Source organism: Cannabis sativa, chromosome 1, assembly GCF_029168945.1.
Source record: "Cannabis sativa cultivar Pink pepper isolate KNU-18-1 chromosome 1, ASM2916894v1, whole genome shotgun sequence".
Lineage (NCBI taxonomy): Eukaryota > Viridiplantae > Streptophyta > Magnoliopsida > Rosales > Cannabaceae > Cannabis > Cannabis sativa.
Genome location: NC_083601.1, coordinates 2,538,952 through 2,562,414, shown reverse-complemented (window position 1 = coordinate 2,562,414; position 23,463 = coordinate 2,538,952). Strand labels below are relative to the sequence as shown.

General features: G+C 33.5%; 2 protein-coding genes across 2 annotated transcripts; one reads left to right on the top strand and one right to left on the bottom strand.

Moving 5' to 3' along the window:
* Positions 1-8,791: 8,791 nt before the first annotated feature.
* LOC115705438 (uncharacterized) lies at positions 8,792-12,214 on the top strand. Its single transcript, XM_030632774.2, has 4 exons — positions 8,792-9,484; positions 10,023-10,278; positions 10,517-10,610; positions 11,872-12,214. The coding sequence occupies exons 1-4, from the start codon at positions 9,030-9,032 to the stop codon at positions 12,150-12,152; spliced, it is 1,086 nt and encodes a 361-aa protein (XP_030488634.2). The 5' UTR covers positions 8,792-9,029; the 3' UTR covers positions 12,153-12,214.
* Positions 12,215-12,861: 647 nt separating this feature from the next.
* Positions 12,862-16,131, bottom strand: LOC115705439 (uncharacterized). Its single transcript, XM_030632775.2, has 9 exons — positions 15,970-16,131; positions 15,811-15,869; positions 15,634-15,715; positions 15,248-15,287; positions 14,363-14,592; positions 14,221-14,281; positions 13,731-13,822; positions 13,404-13,640; positions 12,862-13,070 (listed from the first exon to the last, which is right to left on the bottom strand). The coding sequence occupies exons 1-9, from the start codon at positions 16,003-16,005 to the stop codon at positions 12,918-12,920; spliced, it is 990 nt and encodes a 329-aa protein (XP_030488635.2). The 5' UTR covers positions 16,006-16,131; the 3' UTR covers positions 12,862-12,917.
* Between the last annotated feature and the right edge of the window lie 7,332 nt (positions 16,132-23,463).

Below are 23,463 nucleotides of genomic sequence, written 5' to 3'. Positions count from 1 at the left end.
TATTATCTCAACTAGTGCGGGGACCATGGGTCTATATAACCGAGCTTCCAATAAGCAGATCAAGAATTTATTACTAAAATTCACTGACTTATTAATTCTTCGTTGAATCCACGCATAGAACTTAGAATTGCACTCTTGTTAGGCTATTTTTAGCCTATGTTTTGGATCTAATTTATGTGCGTTTTTCGCTGTGTTGGGACGGAATTACGCTTGTTTTCTATGTTTTCAGGTTATTTGGAATAAAAGAGGTCTCGGGTGCAGAAATTCAATAAAAGACGAGCTGAGCCGAAGAAAACACAATTTTTGAGGAATTGTGTATATATGGCCGCGGCTAGACACAACTTGGCCACGGCTAGAGCTCGAAACTTTGGAATGCTACAGTCGCCGCGGCGATGGGGAGTCTCGCCGCGGCCATTTAAGAGATACAGAGAGACCATTATTTTGCAATTATCTCGCCACGGCGAGAGGAAGTTTGGCCGCGGCGAGATCCCGTACGGATCAGGGGCAATTTCGTCCATCGAACCCTAAATTTTAGTTATAAATAGAAAACTGCGATTGGAAGTCGGGGAGAGCGATCAGAAACCCTAAAATACAGCAGAGAGCGGCATGAAGAGCACAGAGATTCAAGTGACGATCCGAAATTCATCCACCAACAGTTCTTTTCTTTATTCCTCTTTAATTTCTTTATGTTGAATATTGCTTTAGGAATGGTTATGGATTTGTTTCTGAACTAAATTTCCCATTTAGGGAGGATGATGATTGTTGTTTAATGTTTTGCCTAGTTAATGTTTAATTACCATTCCTCAATTCTTGTTTGTGAAATTATCTTAATTTGTGTTTAATTTCATGTTTAATATTGATCACCTTGTGCATGCTCTATGATCTCAATTCGAAATCTGAAAAGTGAGAATTGAGAATGCTAAAATTGAGATAATCGATGTTCTATTTGAAACGAAAGTATTCACATGACTTATGTGACGAGTAGATTATTACTTAATGCTGATTTCATGTTAGTTTAATTAAGGAATTAATTAGATAACATGTGATTTAGAATCTAGAAGATCTGAAAGGAGCTAGGTTATTTCATAATCTGTCATTCACTTCAAGAATAGGATAGTAATTAAGCATTAACGATTTGGGTAAACAACAACAGGATTCTCCTCCCTATCATCTCATATTGCTTAAACTTTAACTGTGTTTTACGTTTTCTGAATTACTTTACTTTTCTTAAATCATAATAGTTCTCGATTTGCCAAATAGAATTATAAGTATAGTTTAGTGGTATTTAATCCAATTCCCTGTGGGATCGACCTCACCTGTGTGAGATTTACTACTTGATTGCGTATACTTGCGTAGTGTTTATAAATTATAGCATCAACTCTCAGTATATAGAATGCTCTATATGTTTCACCATATAGACACATCATTAGTTATCCATTGTTATAATCCTAATTTGATCAATGATCCTCTATATGAATGATCTACACTGTAAAGGGATTAGATTACCGTTACACCCTACAATGTATTTAATCCTTAAAATACTTAACCCCGTATAAATGATATTTCAGCTTATGTGAAATGAGATCTCCACCATTTATTTTCGTTTGGTCAAGCTCGAAGGAGATCATCCTTTACTTACTATTCGCCAGATAGAAGCTATAGATTCCATGTTTATGTTAGCACTCCCACTCAATTGCACTACCGTGTTCCCAAAATGTACGTATCACCCTGACCTAAAAGTATGCTTAACTAACAAATCAAAGAACACGAATAGCCTCTCGAGATTGAGCCTAATCATAACAGGATTAAGATCATTTGATCTAGGATCAACTAGGCGATATTGACTTGGATAGATATTACGGTAAGTTTAATAAATCTAAGTCAAAGTTCAATATCGGTCCCTTCCGATGCATACTCCATGCATCCAACTTGAGCTTTACTTTAACCAATGCTCTGGAAAGAACATAGCATTTCTCCAAATGCAAGTAAACTCTGTTGTAGATTATCATATCAGTAAAACCCTATGTCTGATAAATCTAGGAAACTTTATTCACATAGTCATGTTTACTTTCCAATGTGTTGACGACACAATAAACAGGATCAAGTATGTGAAAAGGGTTTCAGATGAATTCATACATTATGTACATATAATCATGAAACAAATCATGTGAACCATGCAACATTAAATGTTATTTCTGATCTATATTAATAAGTAAATCTGATTATATTGAAATGAGTTTTATTTAGGGCATAAAACCCAACACATACATCCAACCCAAGCTTACTTTAACCAATGCCTTGGAAAGGACATAACACTTATCCAAGGTGCAAGTAAACTACGTTGTAGATTATCATATCAGTTAAACCCTGTGTACTTATAAATCTAGGAACACATTTAATCACACAATCTTGATTACTTTCTACTGTGTTGACAACACAATAAACAATAATATCAATGTGATAAGGATTTGGATGAATTTATTAATCAAATAAGTAAATAAATGATCACATGAACCAAATAACACATTAAACATGTATTGAAATTAAATCTGTTTCTTTATTGATAATTGAATAGAAATGATTACATTGAAATAGAGTTTTATTTAGGCCACAAAGCCCAACAAAATATTTATTTGATATATAATATATATGTATACATTTTGTATTTTATTGAATATGTGTTTATATATATTCTGTGTGTATATATTGTGTATATATTATTAATTGTGTAAATTATGTAATTGTATTGTATATATTCTAAGTAATATATTTATATGTATATATATATTTATTGTGAATGAAAATGGTAGGTAGGAGAGATTTAATTAGTTTAGAAATAAAATTTTTAAAATTGTGTCAGTGTGATATATAATTGATCATATATGTATATGTATATGTTTTTTTTTTAAAAAATTAATCTATATTATTTAGTAACTAGTAACTTGTTACATTTTTTAATAACTAGTAAGTAATTAAATAATTAAAATTCTAATTTTGTTGTATTTTATTATATTGTAGGTTGTGAGCTAATTTTTGAGGTTCGACATATTTTAGTGTTGATCGGATTTTAACTTGCTATAGGTATATACATTCACTAACTTTTTGTTATTATAATTAATTATCAATGCATGCTTAGTGGAGTTTGAATATCTTAAATATTCAACTGTAGTGAAGTAGGTTCTGCCAATATATGTACTGTGGTCGGATGGGTGGATAAATTTTGTATTGTTAATGTTATTTTGTTTGTTATGTATTGTTTTATTTGTTACTTTAGGCATTTTTAAAATTTTGGGAATGTCTTAGTACAACCATTATGCTGCTAAAATTTCGGTAGAATTAGGATAAATTTTACTAAAAAAAACACAAATATTGAAGGAAAAGTACAACATAAATAACTAGTTAATTACTCGCTAGTTGTAAGAAATTAGGTGGCATAACACAAATAATTATATACACATTTATATAAACTTATCAATTATAAATGACAAACCAAACAAATAAATAGATTCACTTTAGGAAAAGTCATTTCATTCCCGGATCCATTTCAATCAACTAAACACTACCCTAGTTAGTTAATTATAACTTATACAACTTAATAACATAAACCAAACTAAAACAAGAATTATAATAATATATAAATTAATATGAATTAATTGTGAGAAACCTAGTTAGTTATATTGTGTAAGTAGTAACTAGTTATAATTAGTTACTAAATACTGATTTTTCTTGGTCAGGATATTTGTTATGGATAAATCATGGATGCATGAGGAGAGAGACACACTGCGATTTCAAGTAGGGTTCGATGCATTTTTAGAGTTTGCTTTAAAGAATTCTAAAAATCCTTAACATATTCATTGTCTGTGTGTAGATTGTTGTAATGGATCTAAATGAAATATTACAATGATTAAGGACCATGTGTATTTACAAGGTTTCAATAAAAGTTATACTACTTAGTATTGGCATGACAAACATTTAGCTGATGATCCATATCCATTAGGGAAGTAGGGGGTAGATGATATAGAGGGTAATGATTTCGATGATCATCCATTGGACTTGCTTAACGAAGCACAAGAGGAATTTCTTAATGATCTTGAAAAATTTGATAATTTCTAAGTGATGCAGATAAACCCTTGTTCGATGGTTGTAAAAAATTAAGATTACCAACAATGGTAAAGTTTTACAACATCAAAGCAAAAAACAGAGTGAGCGATAAATGTTTTACTCAATTTTTTGCTGCTTGTAAAGATATCTTTCTATTTGACAACTGCTTCCCAGAATCTACATATGAAGTGAAAAAAACTTTAAATTCCATAGGATTGAAGTATGAAAATATTCATGCATGTCCGAACAATCGCATTTTATATTGTAAGGAATATGCAGACATGAATTATTGTCTAACTTGTGGTTTATCATGCCATAAAGTAAACAAGAGTAAGGAGAATAGGAAACTTATCTCCCAAAAATTGATGTGGTACATGCCTTTGATTCCGTGACTGAAACGATTATATCGTAGTGCAGAACATTTTGAAAATTTGATTTGGCATGAGACCAAGAGAGTGAAAGATGAAAAACACATACATCCTATAGATTCTTAAGCTTGGAAAAAAGTGAACTACATAAATCCTGAATTCAAATCTGAACCAAGACATATTCGTCTTGGTCTGTCTGCGGATGGAGTAAATCCACATAGATCTTTAAGTAGTCTTCATAGTTCATGGTCTGTCTTCTTTGTTATGTACAATTTTCCTCCCTGGTTAGTGATGATGAGGAAATTTAATATGCTTTCTTTAATGATATCAGTCCCGCAACAATCCGGACATAATATTAATGTATATTTGGAACCATTGATTGACGATTTGATAGAATTTTTTGAGAATGGTGTTCAGGCCTATGATGGTTTTAAAAAGGAATTCTTTAATCTGAAAGCAGTGTTATTGTGGACTGTTAGTGATTTTCCAACTTACAGTAATTTATCAGGCTTAAGCACAAAAGATTACGAAGGTTGTTCGATTTGTTGCACTGACACATGGGCTCGTTGCATGGCAAATGGACACAAGATGTGTTATATGGGTCATAGACGGTACTTGCCTACAAATCATCCTAATAGAAGAAGAAGAAACCATTTGATGGTATTGAAGAGGGAGATATGGCTCCTATGTCTAGTTTATGAATTTTCACTAAGCTAGGGCTTAATTGTGAAGAAAAGAGATTCTAGAGTTTATTTGTTAATTAAGAGACTTCGTTAAGTCTAATTAATAAATATATTAAACGACAATATTATTTAATAATTAATTTTTAGTTAATAAATAATTAGAATTGACATTTAAGTGGTTAAATTAGAAAAATGGCATTTTTGAGAAAATAAGATGAAAAATGAGAAAAATGGCAAAATTGTAAAGTGGGGCCCACAATCCTTGGTCGACCACTTGGGAAGGGTTTTACCACTTTATTTTTTCATTATTTTAGTGCTAATTAACTCTAACCTAACCCTAAGTGGTTTCCTATAAATAAGTAGTGATGGCTAAAGGGAAAAGATGATGCATCTCATTCCTTCAGTAAAAAATTTGAGCCTCCTCTCCTATACAAAACCAAAACCCTATCTCTCTCTTCCTCTTTTCAATTCAAACCCTAGAGTGATTAGAGTAAGTGCCCACACACATCAAGTGGTACTCAAACATAGTGTGTAAGGCTGTGAAGAATCCAGTTTCAAGAGAAGGAGATTCGGGCTCAGATCTTGGTGATATTCTACTACAAAAATGATACAAGGGTTAGAGATCTGAGTGGAAGGAGACATTATATTCCGCTGAAACCACTGTAAGGTTCTTGAAACTTTATATGTGTTTATTTCATATCGTTTTAGAAGTTCATATTTAGGATGTTAATAACATACTTGTTAGTAAATCTAGATCCTGGTAAAATAATTCCAACATGAAGGACCCCACAGATTAACATGTAATAATTATAGGGGTTGATTAGTACGAGTTGTAGACAAAAGGAAATAGAAATTTGTGGCTTTTTCCTTTTTAACAAGCTTCACAAAATTTTAAGTCTTTTATGGAACCTAAATTAGGAATCTAAAACAGTACATCATTAGTTAACATCATTAGTGTAACAATGAACTTAAGATTTTTGAAGAAGGATAACCTAATTTACAATGCCACACATTAACAACATTAGTTATATAAGCTGAAAAAACTTGAGAATTGCAAGAAAGATCGATAACTAAGTTTTTATTGCTACTATTTTTATTACAATCATTTGACATAGGGTGTTTATTATAAGAATGATTACAAGATTGAGTACAACATTTTGATTCAAAATCAGATGACTAAATAGTCCCAGTAAGAGAATTTGAAATGGTAGTTAAGTGACACTGCAATCCAAGAGTTGATGGGGATTGAGATTCATCTCCAAGCATGTAAAGGCCATTCTTACACTTCCCTTTCAGTAAGACCCTCCTTGATTGTTTGTCATTGATAGAAACAACAAGATTTATGAAACTCAAGAAACACATCATTATCATCTGCTAATTTGGAAACACTAACAAGATTATTAGTTATGGCAGGAACATTCAAAACATATTTTAACTGTAAAGGATGAGTAGAAGAAAAAGGAAGAAGAGTTGATGACTAAATAGTCCCAGTAAGAGAATTTGAAATGGTAGTTAAGTGACACTGCAATCCAAGAGTTGATGGGGATTGAGATTCATCTCCAAGCATGTAAAGGCCATTCTTACACTTCCCTTTCAGTAAGACCCTCCTTGATTGTTTGTCATTGATAGAAACAACAAGATTTATGAAACTCAAGAAACACATCATTATCATCTGCTAATTTGGAAACACTAACAAGATTATTAGTTATGGCAGGAACATTCAAAACATATTTTAACTGTAAAGGATGAGTAGAAGAAAAAGGAAGAAGAGCATGACCAATATGAGATATAACTAATTTCTTACCATCTCCTACATCCAAAGACTCAGACCCTGCGTAAGGAGTAGTATTGGAAAGGTGTTCCATACCATAGCAACATGGTTTGTGGCACCAGTATTCGCATAAATGATCAACAAAGTTTGGTATGGTGGAAGAAGAATAAACTTGAGGATCAAAAGTTGACTCTATTTCAGCCATGTATGCACGAGGCTAATTAAGGATCTTGGGAGTGACAAAAGCTTTGTCAAATTTGTAACGGCAAATGATAGTCGTGTGACCTAATTTTAGATAGACTTGACACAAAGATTGAGAACCATTTGAAGAAAAAGATCGAGGAAAGGGCTTGGCACCAGGTTTTGATCCAGAGTGAGATGTGGATCCTCTTGCAAAGGGTGGCTTGTAAGGTCCATGATAGCTGCTCTTTGAGGAACAAATTGAGAGATTGGCTGACATCTTGGAAGATAAATTAGAAACAATGTGATGTCTCTTAAGAAGACATTCATGAGCCATCAACAAGGCTTAAATTTCTTCCAAAGACTTGGATTCAGTACTCGATGTTATACCAGAAACGACTGAGTCATATTCAGATCCTAATCCATTGAGCAATTGAAGCTCAAGATCCTCATTACTAACCACATATCCAGCAATGGCTAAGCTATCACAAATAGACTTAACCTTATCAACAAGTCTAGAGATAGAAAGATTACCCTTCTGGACGTTGCACAACTGACTTTTGAGTTGTAGAAGCCGAGCCTTCGACTAGCTTGAAAAACGTTGTTCAAGTGTTTTCCATAGTGAGTAGGATGTGGTATGTGAAGCAAGAAATGCTAGAACAACTTCTGTCATTGAAGATCACAACCAGGAGAGAAATAGCTAATCGTTGCGTTTCCACTGTTTGAAAACAGAGTTCGACCTTCCATTAGTCAAGAACTTTAGAGGTTTGACATTGCTGAACAAAAGATCATTAAGATCGTGACCAATAGTAGTTGGAACGACTTGAAACTTCCAAGATAGGAAGTTGACACGATCAAGTTTAATCGCTAAGGAGTAGCTTAGGGAATTAGAAAACGGATTCCATGGTTGATTTGAAAAAACTAGAGATCATCGGAGTTGGTGTAGAGTGTGCCATAGCAGGAGCATTGTTAACATCAGTGTCAGATTGGGGATCATTTGAGGAATTAGCCATGGACGCTAGTTAATTAACTCTGATACCATGAAAAAGTTTTTCCACAAAGAAAGAACAGAGAAAGAAAGGGAGAAAGAGAGAATCTATGAGAAACTTTACAAAAGGTTCACAAAAGAATAAGTAAGAAAAATCTTAGTTAAAACTGAGGTGTTATTCTTATTTATAGCTCAAGATTACAGTTTAATTAATACATTAACACATTGATCAAATAACTCTAATAAAAATAACAAAACAGTAATTAATTTTTTAATCAAACTAGAGTTAAAGTCTTCACTATTAAATATTTTACATTATGAATTTCTAAAGTAATTCATAAAATATACTAATGTTTACCACATATATCATCATATAAAAAAATTTAAATTTTAACTATTCGAATATGAGGCGAAAATTTTCCAATATAATTTTTTGAAATCTTCACAATGAACTTTCTCATTTCAAAATTAATAAAAAAAAAAAGAATTTCAAGTAAAAAAAAAGAATAACTTTGCAAAATAATAAAATAAAATAAATCAATTTAATGTCAATTAGATAATGCAGCAGTGACAATTGGACCACGTGTGGCACTCGCCACCCTACTAAATTTGGCTGTGTCGGACACGTGTCGCGAAGACGTTAAACAACTAGATATTCATTCACATATATTTTCTTTTGAAACTAGATAATATTTTCCTTTTAGTTTCTTTAAATGGAGAAAGAAAACAAAAAATGATGCCAATGGTAACTCTGGAATGGATCCTATTCCTATCTATATTTTAATCTCCTCGAGAAAATCACTCACACACACATACACAAACAAAAGACAAAGCTTGAAGAAAAAGAAAATCTAATATTAATGCTATGCTATACTATGGTCCTCCATATTATTATTCCATTGTAGGAACAAAAGTTATCTAGACAAAGAGACCTTATCATGTTCGGCGGTAGAAACATGGGCGGTGGTGGTACTGGAGGAAGGTTGGTAAGGTCATTTGGCAGAGCTGTGACCAGGTCTAATATCGCTGGTGGCCCAATCCCAGAACCCATTTCTTCTTCTTCTTCTTCTAGTACTACTACTGCTACTACTAGTACTAGTACTACCACCAACCCTAAGCATGCCCAGAAGAAGCTATCTCTGTCTTCCCCTTCACCAGCTTCTTCTTCTTCTTCCTCTTCTTCACCTTTTGCTTCGTTAAATGTTCCTGTATCTTCCGTTCATGGCTTGCCCACTTCGTCTTCTTGGCCTCATTCTGATGAGTTGGATTGGGTATCAGTGGATGAGGGGTATCCAGACGAAGACACTTCATATGGGTTTGTTGATGATTATTTTGGTCTCGGTCCTGTTCCTTCCGATTTTGAAGTTCACAACGCTATTTCTGCTCTTCAACAGTAAGATTTCATGTAATTATTCATTTTTAGTTAGTGGGTTTTTTCTCTGCTCTGAAAATAGTAATAAAATTGTAAAATTTGTGTCAGGCTCAGTTTTCTGGGTGCAAATTGGTTTGTCGTCGAGAATGATGATGTTGTTGTGGGACATGCCATGTCTTTTTTTTTTTATTATGGGGTGGTTGTTGTAGACTTAATTACAGGATTTAACTGTTCTTTGGAGTAAAATGTTTAAAAACATAATGATAATTATGAGATTAATTCACTAGATAATGTGCTACAAATGAATTTTTACATAAACATGATACCTTCAACATTTTATACTCTAGTAGACTAGTTTCCCACGATTTGCAATGATCTTGTATTTGATTTAATCAAATTTAGGAATACTGTTTCTCTTGTTGTGTATGGTCAAAGGATTGTTTTGTTCTGTATAATTTGTGTGATTAATGTTACCAGAATGTGATCTTCAAACTGCAAAACACAATCAAATTAATTTGTGTGATACATGATTTTTGTCCAATGGTGTTTTTGTTTACAGGGTTTTCAATGCTGATTCTTACTCCAACCTTATAAGGGATAGGTTTTCTCTTGAATTGGATAGGGATCATGAAGATCATCTAGTCATGAGTCCAACTGGTTTAGCACGAGTAGTTTCTCCGGTAGTGTCTGATGAGTCCGATTCAGATTGGATGGAACCATCAATTTGTATGTGTAATTCTAAATTGCTGCAGTATCATGGATCCGATCGAGTTTATGATGCTTTCAATCTGTTGCGGACTGAGCCATTAGTACAGGTTGATTTCTATTGTTTTAACTTTTAACTACTTTCTCATATGATAAGTTGTAAGGTTGAAGTAGTACTTCCTACCAAAGCCAAATATGGAGATTGGAATTTGGAAGGGAGTTGAAATAGTTAAGATGTTGGGATTTTTACCTTCTAGATAACTTGATGCACTAAATTATGTACATGTAGAGAACTATGGTGAAAAATCTCATGGTCTTATTGTGTTGTTATTTGATTTGATTGTGTAGAAAATGGTGAAATCATTGTCTTCTGATGAAGCAGTTTGGAATGCTGTTATGAACAATGAGGTAGTGAGGGAGCTGAAAGAGTCATTTTCTGCAGGTTCGTATAATAAATTTGGTTATCAATCAAAACATATTGTTGCTTTTCCTTCTTGTATAAATATATTACATTTGAACTCTCCTAATTTGATTTCCCATTGGCCCATCCAATCTAATTCACGACTCAGTTCCGAAATAGTACTTCGTTCAAAAACTTGGCCAGCTTTAAAAGCGCCAAAAATAGCTATCGAAAGAATGAGTCAAACTCTAAGGTGGCGTTTGGTTAAGAGGAATGAAAACATAAGAATAGGAATAGAAATATGAATAGGAGTGAAATGAAATAAAATTTAAAATATATAAACAAAATTATTAAATTTTTTCTCATCATGCATAGAAATAGTCTTTCCTTCCATTTCAAAATGAAATAGTCATTCCACTAAAATGGTGGAAAATTGAATGACATTCTAATACTTTAATATGCAAACAAACAAAAGAATGGAATGAAAATTGTTTCATTTCCATTCCATTCCATTTTATTATTTTCAACCAAACGCCACCCAAGTTCTCATTCCCCGCTATCCTTGCATGGCTAGCTTAAAAGACACCTTATTTAATCTACCTAACCACTTGAGCTAGCATTTTCATTTCCACAATACCATTAAGTTTTTGTTTTATTTTGTCCTTTTAAATACCATGCAACTCTATTATTTGGCCATGCTCCTTAATTGAAATATGTTTTAGTGATCCTAGCTTGGACTTTTTCATTCGATGCATGTGCAATTGTTGTTCTTCCTCTAATGGTGAGCATCATCCAAACCAATTTAATTATACCGAATCAATGTAATCTAATCCAATTAACAAAACTTGGATTCGATTGGATTTGAAATGAAAAATTATTTGAATGGAATATCGGATAATACTTTCAAAATCCAATTAACAACTGAGTCAATTCAATTACATATATTTATATTTAGAAATTAAAAAAAAAGTATATTAACATATATATTTTTGAAAAAAAAAAAGTTAGTGATTGTTTACCATACCCCTTCTTCCACGCTAGAATTTAAACAGTCCAAAAGAGAGAACATATCATTTTTATTTTTGATGGTAGAGGTCTTGCTTAGAATTATAGATCTTACTATTTTTTCCTTTTTGAACAAAAAGATCTTACTATTGAGTAGAAGATATCCTATGAAATTAGTTTTTAGTTGATTTAAAATCTTACTTAATTAGGATAAATATGTTCAATCGGATCGAATGACCATTCTTACTTTATTAACTTTCCCTAATAATAATAATCCAATAATAAACTTTATGTGCAGCTGAGGATGGTGGCGAAAAGAATTGGGATGGGAGGCCTAAGGAGGAATGTAATGAAGCCACAAATATAGTGAAATTGATATTTGATAGCACCAGAGGAAAAATCATGCAAGTAATTGAAAAAATTACAAAGATAATGAACGACTTGTTTCAACCACCAGAGAAGGAAAAGACAACAGCATCAGAAATGGCTGATCTTTTCAAGGAGAAACTGAGGACCTCTTTCATGCTCTCCATTATGGTTCTTCTAGTTGTGGTCATTACTCGATCACACAAGGCTTGACTACAATCTGACGACATCACATGTGGATTTTCACTTTCAAGTGTTAAGATCTTTTTCTTTTATGACTTTGTAATCTCCTATTCTCCATAATCCTTATTTAAGATACATATTTGATAATTTGGTTGCATAAGAATTTTCACCACAAAAAAAAACTACGTAGTAAATTTCTACTGATTTTCACTGCAAATCTCTTACTAAAATCAGATTTAGCTAGAATAGGCAAAATTTGCTACTTTATTATTTTGTTGTCCTTTCTTTCTAGAACGATAGTGTTCCAAAAAAAAAATCCTTTGATGATGGGAACCAAAGGATACGAAATAAAACCAGAATTCTGGCTAAAAACTGTAGCACTTCTTGCCAGCCCAGCAAAAGCATTGTTAATTCTAGTAACATAACTAAAGAAATGAAAAAAAAAAAACAGGTAGTAAATCTAGACTTAACAGACTAGGTTTCTTTATGAAATAGGTTTTGGTATTTTGTGTGATTGATTGTGTTTTCTAATTATTTTTTTCTTTCTATCAATTGTTTGTTTGATCATTTTTGAAAAGGATTTACATCATTCTAAATTCAGCCATTTTTTTCAAGTAGAAAAATTAGGTGGTTGGGCTCTAATAATCAACGCCATAATCTGTTATCCCTACGTTGTCGTCACCATCATTTCAAGCAATAATGTCAGCAATTCTGGTTACAAATTTACTCAGACATCATATCCCAGATACATATACATTGCATTTACTAGCTCTACCTTCAGAATATACAACTCGTTTAGCCCAAGTCAATCACTGAATTCAAAAGGGAATTAATATCAGCGGATACCACAACTCGTTTGGAGATCTCTCCAAGAAGACCACACTGCTTCTCTGTAGGGTTGATTGCCACAACATCTTCAGCTGATATCACATTAGTTCCAGGTGAAACCTGCATACGTACATAACAACCAAAACCAAGTTGTACTCAGTTTGACATGAAATTGCTGACCAGCACTTGAAGGGTTGTCATGCGGCTTTTTTCAATTCATCGGCAGCCCAAAAAAGCTAACAGTTTGCCAGCTTTTTCAGCCTGCCAACTAGTTGAAAAATGTCCCATAGTCCTTGTTGCTGCAAGATAAACTATATGCATAGAGATTTGATTTTCCTAGCTCAATTAAATTATTGCGCATGTGTCAGAGGGGAGAGCTTCGAATCTTAAAGAAAATACATAGAAACTCAATATACGAGTCATATGAAAATTAATCATAATGCTTTGACTCACATCATAAAGGACATCCCCAAGCTTCAACTTGACTGCTCCACTCTTGTAAACCAGCATTTTCCCCACATGTCCCTTTGGTAACTCTTCCAATTTAGCGCCTTTGCTTGAAGCACTTGGACCCGGTGATGATATTGATGATCCAATTTTCTCTTTTCCCTTAATACTAGCTGATTGCTTAACTGTTGGCAGAATGCGGGGAAACTGGAACCAAAACATATTTCCTTCTGTATTTTCCTCCTGTCATCAACATCACATTTCACATCAAAAGATTCGACAAAAAGTATCGGCTGCAAGTGTTTCAACATTTTTGCTATAAGTCTCTCGTACCATCAATCCAAGTTCTGAAGCAGCATTGGTAGCATCCTCATCATACTCAGCATTTGTAGCAGCTTCCCCAAATTCGATTTTGTTAAGATGATCTTATAGCCAAAAAGGAAAAAAGAAGCAATGTTGTTCAACACATTAATATGGAAATCGTAAAAAGTTAGAAGTCAATGATAACAAAGATAAAATGTTTAGCAAAAGTGAAGTGAATTGGTATCTTGTAACATTAAGATTTCATAATTGACTAACTTCCACGTTTCATTCTGGATTTAAATATTCTACATACTTTTCTATCATAACATCTCTCTAGTGAGACAATTAGAGTGTCTAAAGGCTAGAGTGGGAAGAGAATATATGACAAAGAATATAACTCAGGCAAAGAATATGTGACAGAACAAAAGGCTTGTATATATGTGCATGAGCACACTAAGACAGATACGGAATGTTAGATATCTAGGAAGATTACGTAAGAAGGCATTTCAACAAATGATACCTGGATTTCCAGAGTAAGGCTTCCTCAGAGGAAGGACAGTTGGATAGTAACTGTTGTAATCCTGCAAAACAGCAAAAGCAAGAATGTAAATGTGTGTGCTAAGACAGAGAGATAGAGAGAGATCAGCTTGAGTGCTTCTTACCCAGGGTTCAATATATTCTTTCTTGCTACTTCGAGTTGATTTGTTGGTGGAATCATGAAATGTTACTGCAGATTCAGAACTTTTTGAGGGCAAGTAGAAGGGAATTTGTGCATCACCATCAGACTCGTTGAGGTCTAAGTCACGACTTTTACTACTAGTGCTTCCATCTTTAGGTACCCCAAATGACCTTATGGGAGATGATGTCGCCCCAGGACCAAATACAACTTGGGCTGTAGGTTGAAAATCATAAGTAAGTGGTACACCAGGTACAAGATATCTTGACACAGAATATTTCAGCTATTAAATATGTTCTTTAATCCATACAAGTATGAAGTTTAATTCCAACTTCAAAGGAACTTCTCCATATTTTAATTTAATGAAATCCAATTAGAAACACTATCTACCTATTTCTGTGTAATTGTGATGTGTACAATAGTCTGTTTGTGTAGAAATTCAATTAAATTTCCTTTGAGGCTTATGTCTTAACTAATATTCAAGTTCACATAATATAAGAATGGTAACTTTACCTTAATGTGTACGAATATGAATGATAACACAAAAACATGTCATACTAATGTTGACTACAAAAACTTTTAACAAGAGGGTTGAAGTACTGTAGTCATTTTCAGCTATAAAAAATAAATAAATAAATAAAAATTTACCTTATGATAGACCGCTACTTATCTCAACATTAATTCTTAATGGTCTAGGGTCAAAATAGCCCACAAATTATCTTAATCTGATTAAATTTCACTTCAAAATTCAAATAGAAAAATATCACTAAACATTACACATACATTGTATAAACACACTAGACCAAAACTTAAGTTCAAAACATAAACGGTAATTAATAACATAAAAAATTAAAACCCAATTAGGACTTACACTTCTTTTCAACTTTAGGTCCTCGTCTTTTGAGACTTTCCTGTGAATAATAACATTAAAAACGTAAATAAATAAAGAGTTTATTTAAACTTAGAGTAAAAACAGAAATATTTGAGAATCACAATTATTATTATTTCTTTTTATATATATATAAAAAAAAAAATCATTTGAAACGAGGAAAAAAAGGAAAAAAAAAAAAAACCATATCCAATATATATAACCCTGTAAAGAATAATAGATGTCAGAAGCAAAATTATAAAACTAAGAATAATAATTTTTTTGAAGCCCAACACATTAAAAATGGTTAATAATTGGCCTTAAAAAAAAGTTAATCAACAATCCAAAACACAAAGAAAACATTGTAAAGAAGATATATAGATAGTTACGTTGAATTCACGCAGCAAGGTCTGTGCCTGGGTAGCTTCTTCATCTTTTTCGTTATCATTATCTTCTTCAATGTTCAGTTTACTGCATTCGTTTTAAACTGTTAACAAATCTGCAATTATGTATGAAAGGAACTTAGAAAATTGATATAAAGAAATGCAGAATTTGAACTTAATTACCTTTTTGGAGGTATAGATTTGGGCTTCCTGCCAGCTCGGGCTTTGGGAGCAAACCTACGCTGAAGAAAGAGATAGAGGAAAGAGAACTGAGTCAAAAAAAATGGAGATCTAAGCTGAATTTTCATGAAATTGAGAGCACAAACTAATTTTTTTTATTACCTTTACCGGGGAAGAATCCGAGCTATCTTTCTTCATGATTTTCTAGTTGAAGAAGACGGAAAAAAAATTGAGACGGAAAATAGAAAGTCACGGCTCGAACCTTTGAGCTCCTCGACAACTGATGAAAATAATTCCGCTGTTACCAAAGTTCTTATTATTAGGGTTTGGAGTTTAAAATATTTAAATGCACTTTATCAAATAAGAAAGCGAAATACTCCCCAAGAGTTTAAGGGCTCGTTTGGAACGCTGTATTAGGTTGTATTGTATTGTATTATATTTAATTGCATTTTATACAATATTTTTATTTAAAACTATATGTGGTATTAATTTTTATAGACACTTAAATATATAATAATTTGGTATAAATTAAAGTTTAACATAGTATTATATAAAAATATGATATATAATTCAATTCAATATAATACAATACAATACAATACGACCTAATACGACGTTCCAAACGAGTCCTAAATGTTTTTTTTATTATTAATTTTCAAATGTAAGAAAGAGAAGTTGGTTTGAAAAACAATTTGTAGTGCATTTTTTTTTATTTGTTTCAATATTTACTTTAGTTTTTTAGTTTAATTTTTTTGATTATGGCTCTATTTATTTAGCACCACTAGTAAATTTAAAAATAATTATAAATAATTTACAGTAATAAAAATAAGATATTGTTAATAATTAATTGACAAATAATTCAGTTAGTAGTTAGTGAGGACTATTAGTTTAGGAGGTTAGTTAAAAATTGGTTTTGTTGTAAGAGGTCAAGTTAGAGTTGCATATTCGGGCGGGTTTCAAGGTTTCAGGTATATTTGGGTCTAGGTTTCGGGTGTGGGAAATTTAATACTGAACTCACCCATTTGTAGACAAGTTTTGATGAGATTTGGGTTCATGTTTGTCTATGTTGATGAGACCAAAATTTTGGTGGTTTTTGGTGAGAATTGGGTTTGGACCTTCCAACACATTTTTTAAAAAAATAAGCCTCCAATCCAAACCAGTGTACTATAAAAGAAAAATAGAATAACCCTAATTCCCATTCTATTCCCAACCCATACAGTTCAAAGAGGCTAAGAAAGAGAAAGAAGAAGAAAAAAAGAAATTAGAGAGAGGGAGATCAGAGTTGGACCACCATGGGCGTCGGAGCAAGGCCGGAAGGGGGGAGGATTGATCTGCTTCCATTATCTTCCCAACCCGAATCAAAGAGAAATAAAGAGAGAAACGGAAAGTAAAGAGAAAAAAAATAGAAGAAAGGAGGAGTCAATATGCTCACGATGTGAGTGTTCGTTGCTGCCTCGCCGGTCGTCCATGGTTGTCGTTGCCTCACCAACTGTGTGTGGTCCGTCGTTGGTACATGTTAGTAGTCTTGTGTAGGTGGATATGAGTGTTTGGTGTTAGGGTATTTTTAGCCTAGGTTTCAGGTATAAATTAGAATTAGTTTTAGTCGTTTTTAATGTTTTTAGGACAGAATTACGCTTGTGTTCTGTATTTTCAGGCTTGTTATAGTTGTAAAAGTCCAGAGCTTCAAAAGTGTGATAAAAAGATCGAGGCGAGTGAAGTTAAATTGAGAAAATAACATTCGGTGCATTCCTCGCCACAACTAATTTATTCGTGGTCGCAGCTAGGATGGCAGAATTGAAAAAATTAGTGTGGGTCCAGTGGCCGTGACGAGGGCTATGGTGGACCCGGCCAAGTCTTCTCGCCACAGCAGATTTATTCATGGCCGCAATGAGATCTTGGCAGAGAGTGTCAAAGTTTAAGGTGGTGATCTCGCCGTAGCGAGGCATTTCATGGCCACGACGAGAATGTCCGTACTTCTCGAGGGCAAATTCATATTTTTGCGATATTTGAAGTTTAAACAGACTCTATTTAAAGGGACTTCTAGTGAAGAAGCAGATACTTAGAATTTTAACCCTAGAAGCAGTAAAGGACGACAGTGAGAGCGAAGTGGCAACCCGAATTCATTCCTCCGTCAGTTTCTTTCTTCTCCTTTTATTTCTTTTATGTTTAATTCTATTTTAGTTTTATTATGGATATGAACATGAACTAAACTCCAAATTTAGGGATATGATGAGTGATTATTAATTTTCTTTCCTTGATTGGGTGATTTGTTCTTATTTGTGTTAATTACATGTTTTAGACTGACCATCTTTAATGTGGTTTATGATCCTAATATAAAATCTGAGAAGTGAATATTAGGAATGCTCTAATAGAACAAACATAGGTTTTGATGTAAAACGAGAGTATTTTCATAGCCTATGTGACAATTAGATTTTGTGTTTAATGCAAGTTACATGTTAATTTATTTCAGAGATGCAAGTAGATAACATATGATTTAGGATCTTAATGATCTGAGAAGAGTTAATGTTACTTACTTTTATAATCTGTCATCACTTAAAGGGAAGAACATACATCAATAATTTACATTAACAATTAGGTAACTGAAATAACAAGATTCATATTCATAAGCATTCATCCATAGTTAACTACATTGTTATTCTGTTTTTATTTTACTGCCTTTAATTTAATTCTTGTTAAATATTATTCTCAATTTTATCAAATAAAAACATAAATCTAGCTTAGTGGTACTCAATACGAATTCCATGTTGGTTGACCTCACATGTGTGAGTAAAACTACAATAGATTACGTACACTTACGTATACAATAAAAATATAGCAACATTGGGTGTGACTGCTAGAGAGAGAAAGGAAGAGTGGAAAGGGTTTGATTTTGAGAAAGAAATTTAGTTTTAGGGGTTTTGTTAGATTTAGGGCTGCTAATGAAAATAAAAATAAAAAATATGTATTTTATTATTATTTTATACAAGTTCCGGGTTATACCCAAACCTGAACTTCAGTTTTTTGGGACACACGGACCTGACTCAGTGTGTAATTGGGTTACACCCAAACCCGACCAATAATTTTTTAAACCCAATTTTTTTGGGTTTTTCGAGTTCCGGTCTAGTGGATGGGTTTTCGAGTACAAATGTTCCGCCCTAGGTCAAGTCGATAAATAGACTAGACCAATGCCATTTCGACTTATTCCTTAATGTAACACAATTGCTAAAATAAATAAAATGCTCTAAGAGTTTCAAGAATTCCCAAGTGTTAAACGCCGTTAAAGTGCTTATGTGTGTTTGGTTCTGTGAGTGTACTTATGTGTAGTGTGTCTGTGTGTATGTTCTAGTGTTTGTTTTTGTGAGTGTCTCTAAGGCTCAAGATCAGTAGCATCGTCAACAAGTAGTATCAGAGTTAGACTGTTCGAAGGTGAATCTTAATCTTTAAAGGTGAATCTTGAGCTTTGAAAGAAATTATTGATCCGAGGTTGAAGATACAAGAGTTTGATCAAATAACAGAGAGGAATAAGGAATGCTAAGTATGATCTGGAAAAGTTTACAGGCAAGAATGACTTTGGTTTGTGGAGGGTCAAGATGGTAGCTCTGCTGATTCAACAGGGGTTGCAATCGGCCATCCAAGGAAAGAAGAACTTACCTAAATGATTAACTGAGAAAGAAAAGACCGATATTCTTAAAAAAGCACACAATGCTATAATCCTAAGTCTAGGGGTAAAGTTTTTAGGGAAGTCTCAAAGGAAAGCGTGACTGCTGGAGTTTGGACCAAATTGGAGAGTCTGTACATGATAAAATCTCTAGAAAACAAGTTATTTTTGAAATAAAAGTTGTATTATTTCAAAATGATGCCAGGGAAAGATGTTGAAGAACATTTAGATGATTTCAACAAGGTGATCCTAGATTTAGAGAGCATTAGGATCAAGGTTGAAGATGAGGACTAGGCCATTATAGTTATGAATTCTCTTCCCATAGAGAACTATAAACACTTTGTGGATACCATGATGTATGGTAAGGATTCTTTAACATTTGAGGAAGTTCAATCAGCACTAATGTCCAAAGAGATTAAGAGGAGGTCAGAGATCAAGGAGGAAAGCACTAGAAATGGCTTGCTTGTTAGAGGAAAACAATCCAAAAAGAAGAACAAAGGACATAACAGAAAATGGGAAAACTGCATTAAAATTCAAAAGAAAGTGCTACATTTGTAACTCTTTCAATCATCTGAAAAGAGATTATCCAGTCTTAAAAGGATACAATCTAAAGAAAAGTGGAAATGCAGACATTATCTCAGATGGAGAAGATAGTGGTTATGATAGTGCTAGTGTAATGGTAGTATCCAAGACAAATATGCAATAGAATTGGGTTCTTAACTTAGAGTATTCTTTCTACATATGCCCTGATCAAGATCAATTCTGGTCTTATCAAAAAGTTACATGTGGGGTTGTCAAAGTAGGAGACAATAGGTCTTGCAAAATAATAGGGCTTGGCTCAATCATATTAAAAATGGATGATGGAAGAATTACTCAACTGGATCACGTCAGGAATGTATCCGAGATCAAAAGGAATTTGATATTAGTATCAATGCTGGATCAAGATGGTTGTTTGATCAAAGTAGAAGATGGAAAGTTGAGAGTAATTAAGGGAGAAAATATCATTATGGAAGGGTCAATAGTTAATGGAATTTATGTTCTGCAACGAAATACACTGCAAGATCAAGTCAATGTTGTGTCAAAGGATGGAAAACATAAAACCATAACTCCAAAGGAATTCTAGACTACTTGCATTCAAACTTATATGGGCCCTCCATAAATGTGTCTCGAGGTGGAGCAATGTACTTACTAACTATTATAGATGATTACTCTATACATCTTTGGGTATTTATCTTAAAGAACAAGAATACTTTTCTTAGTAAGTTTAAAAAATTGAGAACCATGCTAGAAAATCAAACTGAAAGGAAAATAAAGAAATTAAGGACTGACAATGGTTTGGTGTTTTGTGCTGATGAATTCAACCGATTTTGTAAGTCAATTGGTATTGCTAGACATAAGTCAGTACCAAGAATACCCCCAACAAAATGGTTTAGCAGAAAGGATAAATAGAACTATCCTTGAAATTGTTAGGTGTATGATAATTCTGTCAGGAATGCCAAAGAATTTTTGGACAAAGGCAATTGTTACAGCTTGTTACCTCATAAATAGATGCCCTTCATCAACAATTAATTCAAAACTCCAATAGAAATATGGTCTAGACACAATTCATGGTATGAGCACCTAAGAGTTTTTGGATGTGTGGAACACATAAAGTAGGGCAAGTTGGAACCCAGAGCTATAAAATGTATTTTTCTAGGGTATCCAACATGTGTCAAAGGCTAAAGATTGTGGAGCATTGAGCCAAGAGAACATCAAAAATACTTTGTGAGCAGGATTATGACCTTTGAAGAAGGCAAGTTCTACAAAGACACATTGAAGGGTAGCTCAAAGGCTGTAGGAACTCGTACTGACACAACTTTGAATGAAGATGAGGTTGAAATTGAAGAAGAATAGGTGGAGCTGGAGCTGGAAGAAGATGCTCAGGATTATCAGTTAGTAAGAGATAGGAAGGTAAGGACAATAAAACCCCCTGACAAGTTTGGGTGTTTAAATGTGGCTCATTATGCTCTCAGTATAGAAGTTATGGTGGTGGAAGAGCCAATGTCCTATGAAGAAGCCATGAGGTTGGAAAATGAAACTGAGTGGAATCAAGCAATGTGTGATGAAGTCAAGTCCTTAAAAAAGAATAAGACTTGGGTTTTAGTCAGAAATGAAGCCAATGGGAAGGTTATCAACTGTAAATGGGTCTACATGTATAAAGAGGGAATCCATGGGATTGAAGAGTCTAGGTTCAAAGCTAGATTGGTAGCAAAAGGATTCACACAGAGAGAATGGATTGATTATGATGAGATTTTTTCTCCTGTTGTGAAACACACTGTAACACCCTACTAGTTTAGGCGTGTTGTCGTGATTTTAACTTAATTGTGCAGCTCGTTGCTAATCAATGAGTTTATTAAAAATTGTGAATAACTAAAATTTTACTTAATTACTTATAAATACCAAAATAACATATATATTTAAACGGGATCGCGAGTATAAAATGTTTACAACTGTTACAAAGTATGTATTACAAAAGATGTCGCCTAACGACCATACAAAATACAACCAGTTGTCCCAAAGACCGTAAGCTCCGACATGTACAATCTCCATCAGCTCGCTCTCACGGCTGCTCAACCTTAGCCTTGCCCTTACCTACACATGCAAATAGAGTCGACAGACTCAGTAAGAAAAACATAATCAAAACAAATCAATAACCGAATTATAATTAGTCACCCATACACCCAACCATAACCCTATCTCTGTGTCCCACACGGTACTGAGTCTAGAACGTTCGTACGAAAATACTATCGACCATAATATTAGCCTATCTCGGTATGCTAGTCATACTCTAGTCGTACCAATGTGATAGGGTCAATTAGTATCTGAGCCAACCATACATATATCGGTATCCAACATCATTCTACGTATAATGTTATCTCTATCGATGTAATCTAACAGGATTAACAAATATGTACGCTAAACATGTAAACACATATGCATATCATTATACTAATCTTACCTCAGTTCTGAATTCAGGTGTGCCGGCCAACCTGAGTTAAACTGCTGCTCGACGATTTACAGGCCCCTAAATCACATTATTTATAAAATTGACGAGTGACACGCTAAATCACTTTTTGGGGACTTAAATTTGAAACTAAAAGTTTTCCTATCGATGGATAACATGGTAATACCCTAAATATTGTAAAAATAAGAAAAATCAGGGTTCCCAAAACTGCCCCAACCAACAGACTGGTTCCCCAATCGGTAGACCAGTTCTACGGGGTTTCTTGGGGACCAACCAGAATTCGACCGATTCAGTGCAGGAAACACCTAAAACCCCACAACAACCTCAATTCGACCCCAAACTTCACAATAACTTCCAGAATACTTATTTACATCATATTAAACATAATTCATGCAACAAAAACCAGAAACAGCCCTTGAAACTCAAATCACCATCAAAGACCAAAGTTTGAGCTCTAAAGCTCAAACATTGCCCAACAACATAAACAAGCCATCAAACAACACCAAATCAACTCAAATAACCATACTTCAACCACAGAATACGAATTCAAACACTAACCTTAGAAAAACCATGCAAAAACCTAACTTAAAGCTTAAGAAATCACTAAGAGACAGGCTAGAACACCTTACCTTGAGTTGAATCACAAAAACCTTACTAAACTACTCTAAATTGCAGCTGAAAAATCCCCAATTGTTGTTGGTTTCCCTTGAGGGTTCGAAAAAGAGAGAGAAAGAGAAGTGGTTTTTCTTGATTTTTCCTAATTCTTTTTATTTTCAATATATCACTAAATGAAAGATAAAATTAAACTATTTTATCAAATAGTGGCGAGCTGCCACACTAAATGGCAACCACCTAATCCAAGTTAAAATGACAAAAATGCCCTTCTCTTAAAGCTTAACTAGAAAGTAGCCTAGAGATAATATGGTCATTTTTAAAACCCTGACTATTCCCAACATTCCCAATGCCTATCTAGGTTGCCCCGCTATTACTAAAA

Bases quoted from the DNA above. Each gene is read 5' to 3' on its own strand.
- LOC115705439 (XM_030632775.2), bottom strand. From the start codon at position 16,005: ATGAAGAAAGATAGCTCGGATTCTTCCCCGGTAAAG. The intron at 14,282-14,362 runs GTAAGAAGCACT...GCTGTTTTGCAG, and splicing joins AAGAATATATTGAACCCTGG to GATTACAACAGTTACTATCC. The intron at 13,641-13,730 runs GTACGAGAGACT...TGTTGATGACAG, and splicing joins CTTCAGAACTTGGATTGATG to GAGGAAAATACAGAAGGAAA.
- LOC115705438 (XM_030632774.2), top strand. From the start codon at position 9,030: ATGTTCGGCGGTAGAAACATGGGCGGTGGTGGTACTGGAGGAAGGTTG. The intron at 10,279-10,516 runs GTTGATTTCTAT...TTGATTGTGTAG, and splicing joins GGACTGAGCCATTAGTACAG to AAAATGGTGAAATCATTGTC. The intron at 10,611-11,871 runs GTTCGTATAATA...CTTTATGTGCAG, and splicing joins GAAAGAGTCATTTTCTGCAG to CTGAGGATGGTGGCGAAAAG.